The sequence below is a fragment of the Pezoporus occidentalis genome, unplaced genomic scaffold (genome assembly GCF_034315485.1).
Source record: "Pezoporus occidentalis ecotype Australia unplaced genomic scaffold, CSIRO_AGI_Poc_V1 ctg54, whole genome shotgun sequence".
NCBI lineage: Eukaryota > Metazoa > Chordata > Aves > Psittaciformes > Psittacidae > Pezoporus > Pezoporus occidentalis.
Window position 1 is genome coordinate 5384833 of NW_026915877.1, and position 20430 is coordinate 5405262.

At 43.7% G+C, this 20430-nt stretch overlaps 1 protein-coding gene across 1 annotated transcript in view; it reads right to left on the reverse strand.

The window, feature by feature from the left end:
- Window positions 1-977: 977 nt before the first annotated feature.
- Window positions 978-20430, reverse strand: part of ACVR1C (activin A receptor type 1C) — a 36764-nt gene continuing 17311 nt past the window's right edge. The window contains exons 3-9 of the mRNA XM_062637840.1: window positions 11435-11680; window positions 9834-10064; window positions 9435-9602; window positions 8742-8898; window positions 7906-8030; window positions 7045-7175; window positions 978-6740 (exon numbers count right to left, since the gene is read on the reverse strand). Of these exons, the coding sequence (XP_062493824.1) occupies window positions 6615-6740; window positions 7045-7175; window positions 7906-8030; window positions 8742-8898; window positions 9435-9602; window positions 9834-10064; window positions 11435-11680 (1184 nt within the window). The 3' untranslated portion in view covers window positions 978-6614. The remainder of the gene's footprint in view (window positions 6741-7044; window positions 7176-7905; window positions 8031-8741; window positions 8899-9434; window positions 9603-9833; window positions 10065-11434; window positions 11681-20430) is intronic.

Below are 20430 nucleotides of genomic sequence, written 5' to 3' on the forward strand. Positions count from 1 at the left end.
ATAATACAGTGTTCTGTTTAGGAAGAAAAAAACCAAAGCCCACAGTATCTTTCAAAAGCCATGGAAGTCTCTCTTGCTTAGTAGCATGGTGGATTTCATTTTGACATGTCTTAAATTTGAATAAAGTCTGACTTAAAGCCCTAGGCCATAGTTACGTTAGGGGAATTTCCAAGCAAGCTGACTACAGAATTGAAGTGCTCTGTGTGAGTGGGTGCCACTCATATTTATGCCACTGGAAACCTAAATAGCTGGAAGAGTGGGATCCAGGGACTCTTGTATGAAAGGGAGCTCAGAGTTCACATCAGCACAGGTTCAAGAACAAGGTGCTAAGGCCAAGAGCAGACTCTCCTCCTTGCAGGTTGAAGAAGTAAACCCTTTTCTCAGGAAGGATGTTTTCCAGAATGGGAGAGAAGCTGCTCTTTCGCAGACGCAGAGGCACAAGGGTGCAAGGAACACCCTGGTTCAGCACCAGTGCTAACTAGCTGTTCACCTCTTTTAGAATAAGGGTTCATCATTGCTATATAAGCAGAAGCTGGATGTTTTGTGAACCACCATGTCTGCTATGCACCAGGAAGAGCATGCGCAAGGAGGAACAGCAAGGCAGAGCTCACACACCATAGCTGCACAGGTCCCTACCAGCACAGGAGTATGGCAAGCACGCAGGACACTCTTCACGCGTGACTTACTCCCCATTTCACAGCACATCAGCCAAGACAAGCAATAGGAAGATGAGGAAGCGGTGGACAGAAGGAAGTTGCCCCTTCCCAGTCTCTGCACAGATCTGAGAACCCCATGCTTGATGGCAGCCTCCCCCAGCCCCGCTGGGTGAAGGGCTGGGAGCACATGCCAGCGGTAGAGTTTGGTTCATGTTTGAAAACTCCAGTGTCACAGGTTACCTGAAACAGCCCTCAGCCCTTTTCCCCTCACATAAATAAACACTAAAACCAAATATTTTCACACTTCATGGGAACACAATGGCAGAGTGTGCTTAATTTATTAAAATCACCACATCTTTCCCAAAGTATACCAGTATGTAAAATATGCATACAAAATACAACATTGAAACAAATTATTTACATCCAGGGCAGCTGCAATATCAAGCAATAACTTTAGCAGTAGTTTTGGAAACAACTTGCTGCAGTGTACACTAGAGCAGATATTTCACAATATGAAGGTTGAATTTTTACCACTGTACTGCTATATGAAGTTTTAAGATATTACAATACTTCCAGATAAAATATTAATGCTCCTTTAAAAAACAGACAACTGAGAAACTGATCTGTAGACTGACAAAACACGCATTTCTCTTTGGGGACTGAAAACCACAGCAGATTTAGACGCAAATATAACAGCTACATTCAAAATACATTCAATCTATTTATGCCAAAAATACATTCAGTTTAAGTTATTACTTATTGCACATTTCTTATATTCTGTAGAAATATATTGTACCTCTTAATGCGTATTTCCCATACAGTCATAAATTGTACTGCCTGTTAAAACAGAACACAGATGTCTTTCCCTGAAAACTTCACACAGATTGGGGTACCCTGCCACATAGGTATGATACCTGCCACACCACTTGGAATCACAGGTGCACAGCTGGCACTGCCATGGTTCAATTCATGGGAGAAGACAAGCTCTCGGTGCTGCTGCTGGTAGCACTCATGCACAGTGGCATGAGGTTCCACATGCAGGCCAAGGAACAGCTCTGCAAAACTGAAACTAAACCACAGTAGGAACTTTTGAGCCATAACCTTTGTGAACATGCATCACTTTTTGTGCACCTATATCTGCACACCACAAACAATGTGGTAGAGAGTCTTCCCACACATCCTCCCAGTGAAATCTGTGGTACGGGTGGGAGCCATGCAGGAGCACTACCTGACGCAGACAGAAATCCTGGTGCTAAGCATGTCCACATAGAGGTGAGGCAGAGTAAGATGTCATTCGTAGCATCAACGAAGGAAACACAAAAACTTCCTTCCTATGAGCAAGGATGTGCCAGGGACATCCTTGAGCCCACCAACAGCCACATGAGATCCAGACAGAGACTGCAAGAAAATCTTGATCCTTTCAACGTTAAGAACCCGCTGTAGGGACTAAACATATTTCTAAAGAAATTTATTTATAATTCCTGGACCTCTTGCAAAAAAAGAAGTGACATAACAATGACTAAAATATTAAAGGATTCATTATAGGGTTACATGAGGGAATGATCTCGGTTAAGTGCAAATGACTATAAAAGTAGCAAAGTGCAAAATAGATTAGAGTTTCGATTTCTCAAGGGGTACTTGAAGGGAACACTTAAGGAAACAAAAAATCAGGTGCTTGAGAATATGGCAATTAACTTTCCCTTTCAGTTCATATTCCATGCATTAAGGTTTATGTTGTTATTAGAAGTGAATTTAAAAGACTAGTAACTCCTCCAAGCTAGAAGCATCAATTAGGAGAGGCTGAATGCGGTGACAGGTCTTGAGCATCCTTGAGCTTGGAAACTTCTATGAGCTTAAGAATTTGTGCTTTAAATGGAGATTAGCAGGAACATCAGTAAACTCTCAAGAAACCTAAGGCTCCCTAAAACCACGAAGTGTCTCAGCATAACCTCTGCTCTTAAATTTGAACACAACAAATCTACATTGAGGGAAAAGGCCACTAAAACAAGGGTTCTTTGGTTTTGTTTAAAGGAGTGTATAGCTTACAAACATCTTAAAGCCCAGTACAACATCAACCCTTTGGCTCAGTTATGTTTAGCTTGCTAAAACGTACATTCACCTCTCAGGGAAAAAAAAAGAAAAAAAGAAAACCAGTGCAAAAATATTGAGCTAAGTTAAAAGCTAGGGCAAACAGACCATAACATCTATGCACAAGAAAAGACTGAAAGTATTCCCGGGGCTGGAGCTGCGAGAGGTGCAGCCCAGTCAGACAGACATGGCCTAAAAATCCACTACCCCATAAGACTGACCAAATGGATAGGAAAAAGCAAGTGGCATTTACAACTAAAAAGAAGTTACTGATGGTGGTTACACTGGTGTCTGAAGCAAGATTTAACTGAAAAAAAGCAAGGGAAACAGGCAGCACCCCAGGGACGGTACAGCAGAGGAATGCAAGCTTCTGCCTATGTCCTCCCTGCACATCTTGTCCAATTTCATTACACCACCGTGCAAATAAAAACTGGGTGAGCTGTAGTGTAAGGGCATTGTAACAGCCACACGAGCCTTGCAAAGGCAGGGACCATATTTACTGCAGTAGCTACACCAGGCACAAATGCTACCTCAATCCCCAGAGCAGGGGAGGGCTTCAAGAAACACCCAAGCAGTTGCCAGCAGCACAGCAGTGGCAGCACCAGATCCACAGCCTCGAGCAGGTAGTACTGTCCCCACTCACCAGTCCACCATCCTGCTACCCAGTAAACCTTCCTGGAAACACCTCCTAGCTCTACAGAGTGGGTCACCAAAGCGTTTTATGCCAAAATGGTGGGTTTTTAATTTCACAGCATGACTTCAGTCTAGCACAGCTCCTGACCCAGAGGAGCTTCTGCATAGACACCAAATTCCTCCACCGTGCAATCCAGTTCCTGGGAAAGAATCCCCAGGAGCAGTTATCACATACACTTTAGAGGCATAGATACTTTCAAAGGATACTAAGGGTAAAAAGTGCATAGGACAATTTAAAATGGAAGAAAAATCTCTAGAAAGCATTCTGATAACTCTCCCTGCGAAGCTCAAGGAATGCCTCCGTTTCAGGCAAAAAAAAACCTGACATGTTTTAAAAGTGGTATAAGAGAAACTAATGGTGTCCGTTGGCCATCTTGCGTTTTGTACAGCAACTGGTTGAGTTTTCACCAATGGGTCTCAATGCATCGAGACTGCTACAAACATCACAGGCTTTCCAACCAGATGGTTCCTTTACGCTGGTCAGCAAACACCACTCCTTCCTCCACTCCTTCCTGAGCAGTCATGAACCTGCTCAACCACAAACTGTACTGCTAACAAAAGGTGTACCTGCTGTCAGCGTACGGGCAAGTGTACTTGGCCTCCTTTTGAAACTGCAGTATTTTTTTTTTTTTAAATAATTTCCTTCAGTTATTTCAGAATTATTTTAATCAACTACTTCTGTTTCATTATTGATCACTCCAGCAGTGCTGTGATTATGCAAGTGCATCACACTGCGAGGAGCAGACATCCAGGAATACACTGGAGTTGTTTCCAGAGTTCCACTGGCTAGCTGTACATGGGTACCCCATACTAGCAGATCACCCTAGTAGCTTGAGTAGGCTTCACTCTTTGATACATTCTCCTTTTGTTAATTGTTCTAAATGACTCAGTTTAATGCATATTTTAACACACTTCTCTGGTTGGTCACAAACATTCTTTTTCTCTCAGACAAGCTAACTGGGTTCACAAGCACCAGGAGCTCTGGAATGACAGACCATTTCCTTTCAGGCACCTTCACAAGTGCTACAGCAATTCTGAAAAGTGCATCTCATCTGCACATTTTACACACTTTTGAAGCAGCAGTCCTAATACTACTTAAAATTACTTTTATTTCAGTGGATAAGACATTTCCTTTTCCCATTTAAAATAAATCTTTGATTGCTCCTTTTTAACATAAGGAATTTTTTCAAGTTATATTCTATAAGAACAAATGCTGGATCTTTTGTTTGCAAATATTTTGATACTGAAGTCAGGATCATGCTTCAGATCATGCAGTTGCAACAATCACCCTTCCAACAGCTACGAAAGAACGCATCTGTTGAGCTCCCTGGTGTAGTTTATGCAGTTGAAGCACACAAGAATTAAACCTATAGGATGGCTTTGATTCCGTCTCAGAAAGCATACTGGAGAAAAATCTACTAGCAATTTAGTAGAAATACTCCACACCTTTCAGCTAACAGACCATGCAAAGACTTACAGTATTTAACACAAGCAGGAGTGACTAAAAGTTATGCAAACAGGTAAATGGCATTAGAGCCTATTTACAGCACAGTTAACATCTATAAAGTGTCCATAATGTCCTAGTGTCAGGATGAAACATGGAGTACTGATACTGCTGAGCATCCCACTCAGTAAATGTTTAACCCATTTTTCCATGTAAAAGCTCCAGTTCAAGAGGTTACATGTCAAAGATTGATCTTAAATAACATACTTAGCAAACAGCTTGCTTCCACAGAGCTGCCTGTGCTACACTGAATTTTTGCAAAGCTTTACTACTCTGGAAAGACTTCTGGGCTTAATTTCCATGGACCATTCAGATTCAAAAACATTTGAAGAACCATATTATTATGAAATGTATAATTTTGGCTACTAAAAATATTAAAAAATACACTGTATTCAAATGTGTGGACCACGGAGTGGGGCAGAATTCACAAAATGCCAGAACCTCAGTGAATTCTGAAAAAACACCCCACTTTCAATAGCTTGCAGTATTATGGAAATGCCATTAGACATGTTTATACTTTTCTCCAGCCTGGTGCTGTTACAGAAATCCATGTGAAGCCTCTGAATAGGCTGTATTGGCTTCGTGCAAGGACATCAGCGCTTTAGATTTGCGTTTTAACAGATCCCTAGGCCACAACAGACAACAGCAACAGTGACCTAGTCCAGAGTGCAGGTACATTTGAAACATTAAGCCTTGGTCACTGCTTGCATGGGCACCCCCATATCCTCCAACACAGTGAGGTGGGTGCACAGTATGTCACTCCAATGAGAAACGAACCTTTCTGCCAGGTTTCAGCTGTCTCCCAAGGATTAATTTTGTTAAAGCTTCCCCCTAAAACATCAAAAGGCACTAAAAAAATGTTACCAGTGGCAGATTGGCAAAATGTTGCTTAAAAATATATACTCTCTCAGATTAGGTAGAATTCCTCCTATTCCACCCCTACATATCTATCAGAAAAGTATTGCCTCTATTATTTTTCCTACTACTAAAAATAAAAATTGTCTCTTAATCAATATGCTCAATAAACAAATCAACAGAGTGAAATAACTCCAGATACTAACTATAATATAGTATATGAAACCAAGAAAATAAAAATAAAAGTTAATAAAAACCTGACTAGATGCTTTTGTTCACAACATACATACTTAGTAGAATTTTCATCTTTTTTATTTGCTTTGGTAATGATAAATAGAGTGTTTAAAAATGCATTTTACTGACAGGCCCTTTTCAGATACCTGCATAAAAATATGTAAAAAGCTGGATTAAATTTGGTCTTTTACTTGGTTTGAGGATAGAACTTGTTGTTTCCCTTGCAAACAGGCTTTAAGCAATATTAGTTATTTCCAGTATGTTTGGGGTTTGAGTATGATAAAAAGCACAACAGCAGAAGGTATTTTTTCACTGCTGTGGTGTTTTAAGCTCCTTTCTGCAATTACCCTAGTGTCTAATATTAGAAAACCAAAGCAAGTCATTGACTTCCTGTATAAAACACGATCTACAAGTCAAAAGTTGCCCCTTCCAGTGGCCAAATACGAAGCTAGATGTCAGTGCTCTGGTTTGAGCACTTAAATACTGAACTATGTTATCTGAGGTAGACCAAACATAAAAATAATGTCACATGTTAAAAGGTGAACAGAAGAATTCATTCCCCTCTTGTCCTCCAGGGAGCTCCATCAGGCTTTGGAGTCCTCCTGCACACAGAGCTGTGAGATGGTCTTCTTGATACGCAGCGCGGTCAGCCGCGCAGCGCTGTTGGCATACCAGCACTCACGCATTATCCTGCCCATCACTCGCAGCGCCTGCAAACAAGAAATTAAATGAACAGGTCAAGAATAAAACCATCACCTCCTGCTTTTATTTTTTAAGAGCAATACCCAGAGATAAAATATAGCTCTCCGAAACAGTAATCCAACAACAGTATCATGGATTAAGACCTATATTTGAGAGAGTTCAGCACTGGGCGCAAAGACAGTTTGTATTGATCTGGGAGCTGAAAAAGAGCTAGACATCTGAAACACATTTACATTCAAAAGAGGCTGGACATCTGAAAAATTCCACCTTAATTTAAATATGCTTTGTAATAAACAGGAAAACTGCTTTTACCTCACAGCTTTGCCACTGGTTTGGAATATTTGGTCTGAGCTTCTGCTCACAAACTACCCTTCTCATGTCTTCTATTGAAGGATCAGAAGGCACAACATCATAGTAAGGCAGCTGGTATTCCTCAATGATTCCTAGGAAAGATTTATTGTGCATGTAACACAAAATCCAAAGTAGCTGCTCCAGAATAAACTCTAATTGTTTTTACAGGCAATGGGAGAGAGCAGAGGAATATTTGGGACTACACTGAACAAAAGCTCCATGACAGTTTTCTATTACCACATACTGCCAAGATAATTGAGAGTGCTTTTGGTTTATTAAAGATAAAAGTGGTCTGGACTGCAAAATTAGTTGTGTTCAGCTCTGAGGTCCCCAACATAAGAAGGATGTGGAGCTGTTGGAGCAGATCCAGAGGAGGCCACAAAGGTGCCCCAAAGGCTGGACCACCTCTGCTATGGATACACGTTCAGAGAGCTGGGCTTGTTCAGCCTGGAGAAGAGAGGCTTAGAGCAGCTTCCAGTGCCTAAAGGGGCCAACAAGAAAGCTGAAGAGGGGTTTTTTACAAGGGCAGGTAGGAATAAGACAAGGGGGAATGACTTTAGACTGATGAAGGGGAGATGTAGATTAGATATTAGGAAGAAGTTCTTCCCTGTGAGGGTGGTGAAAAACTGGCACAGGTTGCTTGAGAAGTTGTGGCTGCCCAGTCCCTGGCAGTGTTCAAGGCCAGGCTGGACATGGCTTGGACCAACCTGGTCTAGCGGAAGGTGTCCCTGCCCATGGCAGGGGGGTCGTAACTGGGTGATCTTTAAGGTCCCTTCCAACCCAAATCATTCCAGGATTCTATGAAAAGGCCAGAAACCTCACCCCCAACAGAGCACCTTCGGGCTATCTCCCAGTATACTAGCCCAAGAGAGTATATGTCTGCACGCTTGAAGGACTCGAAGATGTTCATGTTCATTGCGTCATCAAGTATCTCAGGAGCCATATACCTTTAAAGCACACAAAGGTTAATTTGCTGGAGCGTGTACATACGAACAACTGCAGCTGCACTGCTGCATGCTGGAGCCAGGGAGCAGCTGGTCCTACTGCAAAAAAAGGGAACAGAGAAACTCCTTTGATAGCAATTTTGAGGGTAAGAGACAGAGTTGTCCTGGGTGGTGAGTGTAACACTGAGAAAGTCTGAGACAGTGCTTCACACTATGCAGTTCAAGTGACTGTTATGAACTAAGCCACCTGAAACCCCAGGGACAGACAGGGATGGGCTACCAGTAGAAACAAATCATGTCCTCTCTTAAAGGCACTGGTCTCCAGCTCTGCTTTGCTGCTTGCCTTTCACCTTTCACTACCAACAGCTATGCTGGTGGAGGCAGGCAAATCACAAGAGCAACACTACAGCTACCTACATCCACACACGTTTCCATGATTCCTCATGGTGCTGGGCATGATGCACTTCCTGGGCCCCGCAGCACATGGGGTGACCGACACTAGACACCCACACCACAGAGCACATGTGGGCTGCTGTGTTCCATCCCATCCCAGGGCTGGCAACTGCCTTCTGCACCCAGCCAGCAGGGACAGAGGGCTTCGGTCTGCTGCCAACACTTGACATGCCAAAAGCAGAGGAGGAAGTCACCAATGGAGGAAAGGGCCGAGGGGCACAGAGGAGCCATCCCAGCAGTCAGCAGCCCACCTTCACCCACCTCCTGGTCCCAACCCGGGGGTTCTGGGGAATGTCAATGGTGTTCAGCACCGAGTCGTGCTTCACTGCCAGGCCCAGGTCTGCTATGGCGCAGCTTTCGTTCCTCTTCACTAGGATGTTTTTAGATTTCAGATCTCGGTGAGCGATTGCTGGCTTGCCTGTTCACAGAAAGAGAAAGCACTGTCAGTTTTGATAATAGTATGAATTTTAACATAACGAGCAAGGAAGAAAACCCAATTTTGTTCAACTTTGTTACCATACCCTGTGAGAAACCACTGAAGCCTATTTTGTACCAAGTCCAGCTCTGCTAAATGCCTTCAATTAAACAAACAAACAAAAAAAAGCCCTTGAGGACATTTTTGTCCCAGCATTGGTATTTCAAGAATAAAACACAAAAAGAGAAAGTGGCAAGTTTACCCTCTAAGTTAATTCAGCAAATCCTTCACTGGCACTCCCTTTTAGCACAGCTGCTCCCATAGGCACCCTCTTTAAAGATGTAAAAGGAGAAGCAGACAAAGAAAGAGGGAAGATCCTATTCTCTGTTGATACTGTACCACACTCACGCTAATACTGTGTCTTGCAGTTTAACAGTTTGTAACATGCCTTCCTATACCATATCACCCATAACCATTTTTGCAAATACTGCTGAAGCTCCTTCAAACACTTGAAGTACAAGCAGAGGGGAAGCACTTGCCTTGTGTGCCAACAATCTCCATGTGGAGGTGTGCCAGGCCACTGGCCACTGACAGCGCCAGCTTCACCATGCCCTCCACTGTCACTGTGCCTCTGTTCAGGTAGTCAAACAGGGACCCTTGCTCGTGGTACTCGGAGACAAGCCAGAGCTGCGTCCATGTCCCGTTATCTATCCAGAGGAAACAAGAATTATTCAGCTTTAAAAAGAATCATCCGAGAAAAGCCTTTCCTATTTTGTGGCCAGCTCAGGCATGCAAACGAACAAGTCTTCTGGCCACACCATGAGGAAGGAGCTCAAGGAAAGCTGTGACTTTCAAAGTGGTGTTTCAGATGAGAGTCAGGGCAGTGAAAGCAATTCCGATACAGACACCTGGGATTTCCTGCAGGACTCACAGCGTACCCTTGTTATCGGCAGCAATGAAGCCCAGGATGTTCTCGTGTCTCAGCATAACCGTCTGATAAATTTCTGCCTCACGGAACCAGGATCGCTCATCTCTAGAGGAGAAGATTTTCACAGCTACATCTTCCCCACACCATTTTCCACGCCAGACTTCACCAAATCGGCCTTTTCCCACAATTTCCTGCAGGACAATAGTCCTCGCGATGGTTCTTTGTACGAGCAAAGGTAAACCTAGTTTAAAGAAAAGATATGAGTATTTGTGACATAGCAGTGATCTATAAATCCTGAAGCTGGACATTTTTCAGTGAGCTGTTCTCAGGACTTTGCTTTCAGAGAGTACCAAGGGAATATCTTTTCCCAACAAAAATCTCCCAAAATCATACTTTTGAATGTTACTTGCCAGATGAGTGCACATTATGTCTGTTACTAGGCATAACAGTGTCACTTCTGAAGCAAGCTGAAGAGAGCCCTCTGTGCCACCAGCACCGTGCAGACTGAAGACCAGAGCACGGTTTTGGAGCATGCCAAGACCTGAGCTACTTAATTGAGTTTGATATGGACTACTGTTGTTTTGCAGTCAACTTGTTCTGGGTGAAATTTTCAAAAGGAAAAATAAATTATTGTGGCAGTTTCATTTTGCTTTGCTGGCCATAAACTCCTTCCTCATTTGACCTGATACCATGCTTGTTTGGGGCTTAAAATAAATGATTGGGTTTTTTTTTGTTGTTTTTTTAGTTTGGTCTTTTTTTGTTGTTGTTGTTTTGGGTCTTTTTGTTGTTTTGTTGTTGTTGTTGTTGTTACTTTTTAATCGAGGCAACCTTGCTTTTAACAGCAAAATAATGAGCAGGAAAAATACAGTTTGAAGATCAGCTTACTCAAATTCCCTCCCATTTCTCCAACAGAGCCTCACCCTGCAGCCAGTACTAACTTCAAACAGGCTCATCCTGGCTGCCGGTGGCCAGCCCTGGGTTGGCTCTGGGCAGAGATGAGCAAACTTGCCCTTCGGCTGAAATCAGAACAAACTGCACCAGCACGCACAAGACTCCATCTGCCTCCACCATGGCTCAGCACAAATAAAGCCCTGTTATTAGCTCAGGGATACTGATGGACAGTTGAAACTTCAGGATAAATAAAGCCAAAGTCTACTCATTGTATCTGTGAAAAAGCAATCAAGAAGTATAATAAATTAATCTTAAAAGGCATGTAGTTAATGGAAAACAAAATTTCAGCCAGAAATGTTTTGTTTCAGACTTGAAACTGACTTCTGAGTTAACTTTTTTAACTTTTCCATTCAAATAATCAAACTTTCACAATTTGACAGAAAAAGAGCAAACAAAGCCCTATTTCTGCTGTAAGGTGTCATCAAGCGTATCAGCACAAAACTTCCCTTGACATAAAACCTGTCACTGGTGTGAGACCTTCTGAATTAAGACCCCCACCAGTGGGCACCCTGTGCCCAGTTGGCAATGTTCTTTACATCCCTACAAGCAAGGTGGCACATGTGCCTTTTCCATCAAGAATATCTGCTCTTTATGTTGGTGGCAAAGCAAAGGCAGCCACGGTGAAGGCAACAGGAGGGCAGCTGGGCAGCCCCCACATACCAGAGCCGGAGCCAGAGGTCGTCATGTCGTAGATGAGATCCTTCAGCGTCTTCCCGGAGTTCACCAGGTTGCACTCGGAGAGCGGCTCCTCCACATTGGGCTGCTTCGCCCTGCCACGGGCACAGCGCCGACTCTGGCAGGTGCACGCCACCAGCACCGCCGCGAGGGACAGGATGCAGACTGGCACCGCCACTGTCACCGCCAGCACCACCGGTCCCGTGCTGGCTCTGCTGGGAGACTCCGATGCTTTTGTTAGACACAGGAAAAAGAGGGGAAAAAGACAGTAAGTGAAGGGCTGTGGAGCAACAACATACTTAGATTTAATGATTTCCCACAGTTGCCCTGACCAGCACTGGCAGCAGTGAGACAGACCGCATTTCTGTAAGTTACGGAGTCTTTCCCACCACACTTTTTTTGCAGGTAGCCCAGATTCGGGTTAGCACTGTGAGCACTGCTGACCACCACCACCTCAGGCAGACCACCCCACCAGCCCTACCAGCAGTTCCTAAGGGCAGCACCAGCAGAAATGCTCAGAAGCATGTGGCTGGTGGCAGCGCAGCTGGAGGTAAGGTGCCATACAGACCACCACTATGCCTACCCCCAAACAGCCCCAGGAAAGCTCCTCAGACATGCTCTCCCCTCCATGAAGGGTACTGCCCACTTGTATCCCCACTGATTGGTTACTAAACACACGCAGACTTCTCATAACACAACACATACTAACTACCAGCTTCTCCAGCTAGTCCACCCCACCTCTCTGCACTATTCAAGACAGCAAACATCTGAAGAACATTTCTTTGCAACTGCAAAGAAAAAGCAGAAAACGCAAAAACGCAGCAGAAACCCTGCAGAGTATGCGGTTCTAATTTGTTTTGTTAGCAAAGAACTATTTGTCTGCAGTTAGCTGATCTCCCACCTCCCCACCACAGAAGATCAAGAGACAGGACCTGCAGGTCCCACCAAGATGCAATCTATGCACAGGGCTGCACCAGCTTGCCCACCACTCCAGCAGTCAGCAACCTGCATTCCTCACAGAGGAGCAGAAGCATGCATGCAGTCTGCACTCAGTGAGCAACACCAGATCAGCTTTGTAACCAGCAGCACAGTGCCCTTCCCACACTTGAAAGCCTGTGTGTAAATTTCTCAGCACACTGCCCCCGCTGAAAACAAAGCCTTGGAAAAAAATATTTCCTAACGATGCATACAGAAATACAAAATTCTAGTAAATAAGGCGTTACAAGGATTTCTAAGACAGAACAGTTTTGGAACTTGTGTTCATGAAGCTGCATTTCACAAGAGTCAAGAAACAGGACTGTCCTGGATTATTTTCCATTTCTCAAACTATAAGGGTAAAACAAAACATATCAGGAAGCTATAGGAATACATTACTAAGGTATTTACTTGCACATGCACACACAATGTGTCAACCTTAATGACCCCAAAATTGTAAATAAGCAAAATGACAACAACAAACACACAAAGAAAAAACCCCAACACTGTACCCACCCACCCCAAAAAAAAATAACCCCCCAAAATGCCTCAACACTCAGAATCATGAGTACCAAACAGTGGATCTAAATAAAGGCTTTGGAAGATTTAAGAATCATGAATCCCACACCACCAAAATCACGCCTTTGCCATTTTAGAAAATGAACGGCCCCTCTCTCCCTTCAGAAAAAAGCTAAGCAACCTGTATGCTGTAATCCAGATCTTGAGAGTAACTCAGAAGCAGCCTGATGGCCCTCAGCATTGACTGCTACTTTCCTCCAGTTACTATTACAATAGAAATACTTCTCCAATGGACCTCATCAAGCCATGCGCTCAGTCTTCAGAAGTGGCAAGAGCATTAGCTGTGGAAAGCTAACTTGCTCCTTTTTCTTCCCTTCCTTAAATTTTAGCACTATATGCTTATGATTAAGTGAGAAAAGAAAAGAAAAGAAACAAATATTAACAACAGAAGGCCCCGTGTCTATTCATGGCACACAATTCAAATCATTCTGAAAACAAAGCTGTTACATCTTGCCTGCAGGCTTTTTCTTTAACAGACTTCAGCTGGACACTCAAGGGGTTATCTGCTAGATTTTTAAGAGGATTTGAAAGCAGGACTCCTCCTTGCAACTGCTGCTTGTTAACTGACACACGGTGATTTCCCAAGCTCTTTTTAGTTATGTGTCTACATGGCAGAGGCTTCTCCCGAAGCAGATAGGAAATGCAGCAAGTCACAGGAACTTGGGCACTGTCACCGAACACTGTGCCTTGCAGAGCTGCTTCGGCTACGCAAGACTGCATGGCTGGGAAATACTGCATGCATGATGAAGGCTGCAGAGGAAGACTGCCATGCTGTGCAGCTAGGCACAGAGCTAGAACGTTGTGTTGTGATGAGGAGTTGTCCTCTGGGTGTTCATAACACAGCACTTCTAGTGTCATCACCCAAACCAATGCCCACATTGCAGACCTAAGCAGATTTATTATCTGAGCGGCTATGACAGACAAACATGCACAAGATGCTTACTATAAAATGTCAGGTTTTCCCACCAACTGCTGAAAAACAACATACCATGAAATTAACAAAATATAAAACTTTATTTTTCTTAGGCCAGTGTGAAGAGTATTAAAAGGAAAATAATCAAGAAGCTTTGAACAGAAGCAGAAGAGAGACTCAGAAGGGCATCTCCACAGACAGGAACACAAGCTACAGGTCCTGAACCGAGGAGCAATTCTCCCCACCACAAGCAGTCCTACTGTGGATGATCTCAAGCACCTGCAGATCCTGCACGTGTCACATGCCAACAGAGAGGCATGGGGCAAGCACTGGTCCTGGTGTCGCATCCTTCACCAGTGCCTGCTGCTCTTGCCTGCGAGTCTTGCCATGCACCCACATCGTCTTCTGCTGGAGAGTCTTTCCACTTTGTCAACACAGTGTCTGCTGCTGGGTCACAGTAGTCCCTTCTCGCAGCTCCTTCTCTTCCCTCTTTTTTTTCACAGCTACCTTTGTTCCAGAGCACCACTCTTTACAGATTCAAACTTCCAAAAAATCTCCACTTCTCTTTTTCTTTGCTTTCATGCCCATTTCCTTGCAGGCTGGATGCTACAGGCAGCAAACCTGTACAGGCAAAAAAGAGTAACAGTTATCATTGGCTTTTTATCTTAAAAATATACATACCTATGGATATATATGAAAATTTCCAGGATCTCCTGAAACTGGAAAGCAGCTCCAGCAGTACTTCAAATAGGAGAAAGGCCAAGTATTGCTAAGAGCACAATACACTACTTTGCTTAGCTTTTCTTAGTTGTTCCTGAGCCCGTTGTATGCCCCATTGCTGCAACAACACCTTGGCCTGTATTTAGAGAGGCTGCATGGGCCACAGTTCCAGACTGGCAGCTATGAGAGTAACTGCGTGATGACAACAAGCACAAAGGACTGAGGCACAGAGCAAGGCTAGTGGAGAAGTTTCCATTTCCACAAGCACTCTTCTCATTGTTCAGTTTTCACTGCTACAGCCACATTACTACATTGGCCATGTCTACACTACCTTGTAATTTACTCCACAAATCTAGGTTTGGTTCCTAGATTTGCCAACAGTAAGACAGACAACAATGCGGTTTAGGCTTCTGGGATGTGACAATTTGAAACTTGTGGTGCACTGTTTGTACACTGCAAACTACTGAAACAGGTTGCATAGAAGAATTTTAAGGGGCTCAGAATATGCTCAGTGCATATTCAAAAGGGGCAACAAACCACCCTCACAGAAAAAAAAAAGTCTTCAATTTTAACAGAAAAGTGACCCAATTCATTTTTACTGAAAACGTGTATCAACACAAGTTGTGTCATCAAAGAACTGCAGAGAGAGCTTTGCGAGAGAACCGCAATAGAACTTAATTTTTAGAGCTACTTCCCTGCCATATGGCATTCTGGGAGCCAGGCAAGCAGCAGAGCAGGCTGGAGAAAGCAGCAGGTCTAGCAGGGACATTGTGAGCACTGTAGGCCAGCAAAGCTGTCTTTGACTTTAGGGCAAGGAGCAGGAGAAGCTTCAGCTGGAGCAAGAGGATGGAGGAGGAAGCACAGAGACACTAACGTGGAGGAAGCACAGAGACACCAGCGGCCGTTCTGGAGGTGTAGAGCAGGACATCAGACCAAAGCACAAGCAAAATTCAAAGACTCTCTTACACCCACTCAGGAGAGCGAGATCCAGCATCAGGAAAACAGACACCAGCTTTATGACTTATGCAGTGACAGTTGTTCAGAATAAAACCAAGCTCAGTGATGCTTACAGGTCTCCTCTGAGATGCTGCTAAGTTGAGAGGTCAAGTGCAGAAGGCAAGTTAGCAGTGAGACTGGAAGCTGAGGTGTCTGGGCCAGTTTGCACGAGGTCTCCACAGAGTTCCTGGCAAATGAAGAGATCCTGACTGTCTAGAGAAGTTTCTTGAAAGGAGTCAACCGGAAACCTCCTTTGTCATCCTTCAGTTTACTGGCTGTACCAAACTGTGGATCAAGGCTGGTGGCAACTACCCAAACCCTTTCCAGTTCTTCACAGAGCACATGTAGGAGACTTGAGAAGTACCAGCGCTGAGGTTTCTGCTGTACAGTTGATAACAGGCCATCTTCAGTCTTGACCCCTCGCAGCAGGGGGTCCTGCAGCCAGGGCAGCAGCCATGTCCTTGCTGCGCTTGTGCACCACGGCCCTTTGGGGATCCTTGGGGTGTCTCACAGCATAGACCATACAGGACCAGTGACAAACAGCCCCGGTGCAAAATACATGGCACATAAGGTAAAAACAGTCATTAAAGGCAAAATCACCCAGTAAACGTGGCAATGTTTACAGCAGTTGTGCAATGTTAAACTCTTTGGGAAGTAAGAAAACCCCTCATGACTACCTAAAACTATCAAATCAGCACCATTAATCACAACATTTTGCAATCTGATTGTGAATGTACTATTCAATGACTAATTAATCAAGAATAGAAGCTGAATACATGTTGCCATGTATGAAGTAAAAAAAGAACATCTGGCAATATCTATCAATTTCACAATATGGTATTAGTTGTATTCCAAGTTGTGTAAACAAAATAGTACTTTTAGGCAGCAAAAAAAAAGGAAGGAGTTTTTTTTTCCTCCAGTGGAAAAGACATTTTACACACAGCATTTGCCTTGCTTTTAACATATAATGGGCACTGAAAAACTTCTAAAAGCCCTGAACTATGCATGTTTAAGCTCCTAAACTACTCAGGGGGAGGGGAGGGGGTTGGAAATATGCACTCTTTCCAATGTGGTAAGAAAATACTACATCTGTAATGCATCTACACTACAGATGTAGTGCATCTGTAGGGGGGCTCTAGTCAGACATACAGAATACTTTTAAACAATTTCAAAAATACACAATTTGGACTAAAGTCTATAATGAAGTCTATCTCATTTCCACCATGGCTACAGACCCCATCTCCCCCTCCAGGACATTCAGAAATCAGCTGGGAAAGGTCTGCTCAAGGATCCAGAAGTTCAAGCAAACCTACCAATCAGGAACACAGCTATGAGATAAATGGATGCATTACATGAAGTGCTGTTTCCCCCCAGCCCTGCCTCCTCTTTGCATGGTTGTATTTTTACCAGTCTCTCCTGAGAACACGAATACGGGACAGCCAAGATGGACAAAAGCATATGAAGTATTTGCAGAACGAGACATCCACAGAGCAGCTATGACAGGCTGGGGCTCTCCCCACAGGGTTTTTTTTGGAGGAGAACCTCAGAAATCAGTCCAGCCAGGCACTTCTCTCTTCTTTTGCTCCATTCCCCATCCTCCTTGCTATTATTCATCACTAACATTTTAGGCTAGTTAGTAAGAATAATTGTGTTTTGTCTCTTCATTCACAGTCCAAACCTTCCTTCTAACTCTACTCTTGGACCAAGTCCATGCTGGGGAAAGAAAGTGAGATCTTTTCATCCTGTTCAATAACAAATGAGGAACGCCAAAAACAAAGGAGAGGGAAAACCAGAGTTTTGCCCTGTATCGCACCCTGCAGCACAGCCCGCACATCCCTCAAGGTCCATAAACTATTACAATTTGTATTTGAGCACTGGCTTTCATTCAGAATTTTATTAGTTGAAGGCTGATTTTTCTCCTTTTCTACATTAATATGTACCTTATCAAACTCTTGGTACAGTTCTATCTGACTTCTTTAATACTAACATATCCATTCTCCTAAGGGCTTTAATGTCTTTAAGGCATTTTTAAACAGGTAAATGAAGAGTATTTGTTCATGCAACTATGAAAATCTTGCCCAACAATTAGTCTAAGTGGTAGCATTCATCTCTCTTGGCAATATGAATACACTCCAGGGATTTTTGTCTCAACAATTCTATTACATTTTCCTTTATTTCATCCCAGTGTGTGCCACTGTAGGTGATATGAGGTCCATTTGAGCCTTTGTACAGTTTGGTCAATAAGAATAAAGAAGAGAGCTGGCAAATTACTTATTATTCAGTTTGTTAATCCCAATATTAGCTTAATCTTGTTGCATAAAGCCTCCTTTCTTCTCTGACTCATTTTCCATTATGCAAATACAGAACAGAAATCATACGCTTTTTATCTCAAGTTCTAGAGATGCTGCTGTGCCAGGTCACCCAAAACAGCAAAGAGGAGACCGTTCTTGCTGTGTGCTGCCTTTGCTGGAATGACAGAGGTACTTCTGAAGGCAAAACCCTAAAAGCAGAGAATTCTTTGCTGTGCTGAATTTTCCCACCAACTCACGGACATGTGGCTGTACTCACTGGAGACATACCCATGATTTTTTCTTAGAAGCTGACGTTTTCTTTAGCCAGCCTCTGAAAGCAGCCTGGTCAGAAAGCCCAGAAATCTGTGACAAATTTGCCAACTCACCTGCACCCACCCAATTTCAGTTATCAGTATCTGTAAAGATGGAGGCTTAGAATCCAGTGTCACTAGGTGTTTTCAGATCAAGAGGTAGAATGAGTAGCAGCACGAGCTTTTCACCACACTTCTATAGACATGCAAATAAAGACACCAGATCTCAAGAGGTCCTCTGACCTATATCTGGTAACAAATATAAAGTGTCTGAGCTTTCAGGCGCCAGCAATTCAACAGCTGCCAATTCACTGTCTCCAACTAATAAGGTAACTGAGGGCAACACCAATTTTGCTGGCCCCTCCACCATAGCTAAATGTAAACATCACGTTATAAGAAGCTCCATAGTCCACTTCAGGGCTGCAGGTAAAGGTCTGTCATCTATGCACAGGCTTGTGCGCAGGGTATATCTTGCCCACAAGCGGATTTGGATCAGAAACCACAGGCACTGTCTCCCAGATCTGAAATATGCCCTGAAAATCCTGAGACACACAAGTCTGCAACTGGAAGAAGTCTTCTAGATTTTATTAGCAACTCCTCAAAATAGCCTGTTGCATGCTGAGGTGCACAGAGGCAATTTCTCATACAGAGGGAGATTCATAGAAAGTTCCATTAAGGAAGTGGCATGCTGGTCATTTTCTGCAGCCCTGTTATGACATCCCACTGGCAGGGGAAGGTCACCTCAGGCAACCTGCTGGGGCAGAAAGTATCCCAGTAAAAACAGTAGAACCCAGGAAGTGAATTCAGGGTAACACTGAAGACCCCTCCTTACCACAAACTAATCCTACACCTTGAAACTTAGCACCTGTTAATGCAAAATACTGCAGTGAAATCCCTGCCAATGAGAAGCATATAAAAAGCAGATATCCAGGCTGAATCTGTCCCTAAAGATGTGTATTTTCAGACGCTGTAAAACCAACTAAAGCAAGAGTAACCTCCTCTCATGCAAGGCACAATCACACACGCTCTGCTGCTGTCTGAGGCATGCAATGCCATCTGCAGTCTGACTACGGAAATTCATATACCGGCTGTCAAAACAAATTGCTTTATCCACTCAGATCTGCACGCTGCAAGTCATTTGATTGTTTTCCAATCACTCTTGATACATTTACAACATCAGCCCTTGGTAATTAACACCGGGACAAGCCAAAGCAGGGCACCATGAAGAGGCACTGAAGGGCAGTCTTGTGTCCCCAGCTGGAGGCAGCTACAGCAACCAGAGGAAAAGCCAGCCAAAGCTCCAGCCTCCACTTTAATTTTTGTTTATCCCAGTCAAAGAGGAGCCCAAGATCTGGATTTGGATTTCTAAGTGCCGTATAAGACCAGAAAGAAACAAAAAATACAAGCAGACCAAGGAATTGCCTAAAACCTCACTTTGGAAACACCAGTTTCCTAAGCTCAGGAGTGTACCTATAAAGGCAGCCTAGGCAATGGTATTCAAAATGGTTTTCCTTGTGGCGCAGCCCACCTCCTCAGGATGTTGCCCTGGTTTTTCAGCTGTAACAGTTATTATTCTCTTTCTTAGCAGGTGGTGCAGTGCTGTGTTTCGGCTTTAGCCTGAGAACGATGCTGATAACACACCACTGTTTTAGTTGTTGCTAAGTAGCGCTTACCCTGATCAAGGACTTTTCAAGTCTCTCATGCTCTGCCAGTGAGGAGGGGCACACAGAATCACAGAATCAACTAGGTTGGAAAAGACCTTTAAGATCATCAAGTCCGATTATTACCCCAGAACTGCCAAGTTCCCCACTAAACCATGTCATTAAGGACCTCAGTTACATGGGTTTTGAACACTTCCAGGGACAGTGACTCCACCACTGCCCTGGGCAGCCAGTTCCAACACCTGATCACCTACTCTGTAAAGAAATTTTTTCTAATATCCAGTCCAAACCTCCCCTGGCACAGCTTGAGGCCGTTACCTCTTGTCCTATTGCTTGTTACTTGGGAGAAGAGACTGTAGCTTCATATTCTTTAAGAATTCTTCTCTGATTTACCTTAGTTCAAGATTCAGTTGGAAATTACTTCCAGGAGGAAGCAGAGACAGGACACTTCACCCAAACTAGCCAAAGAAGTATTCCATTCCACAGTATTTACTTTAGTTACTGGACTGGTCTTACTTAACCCTTGGGGTTTGCA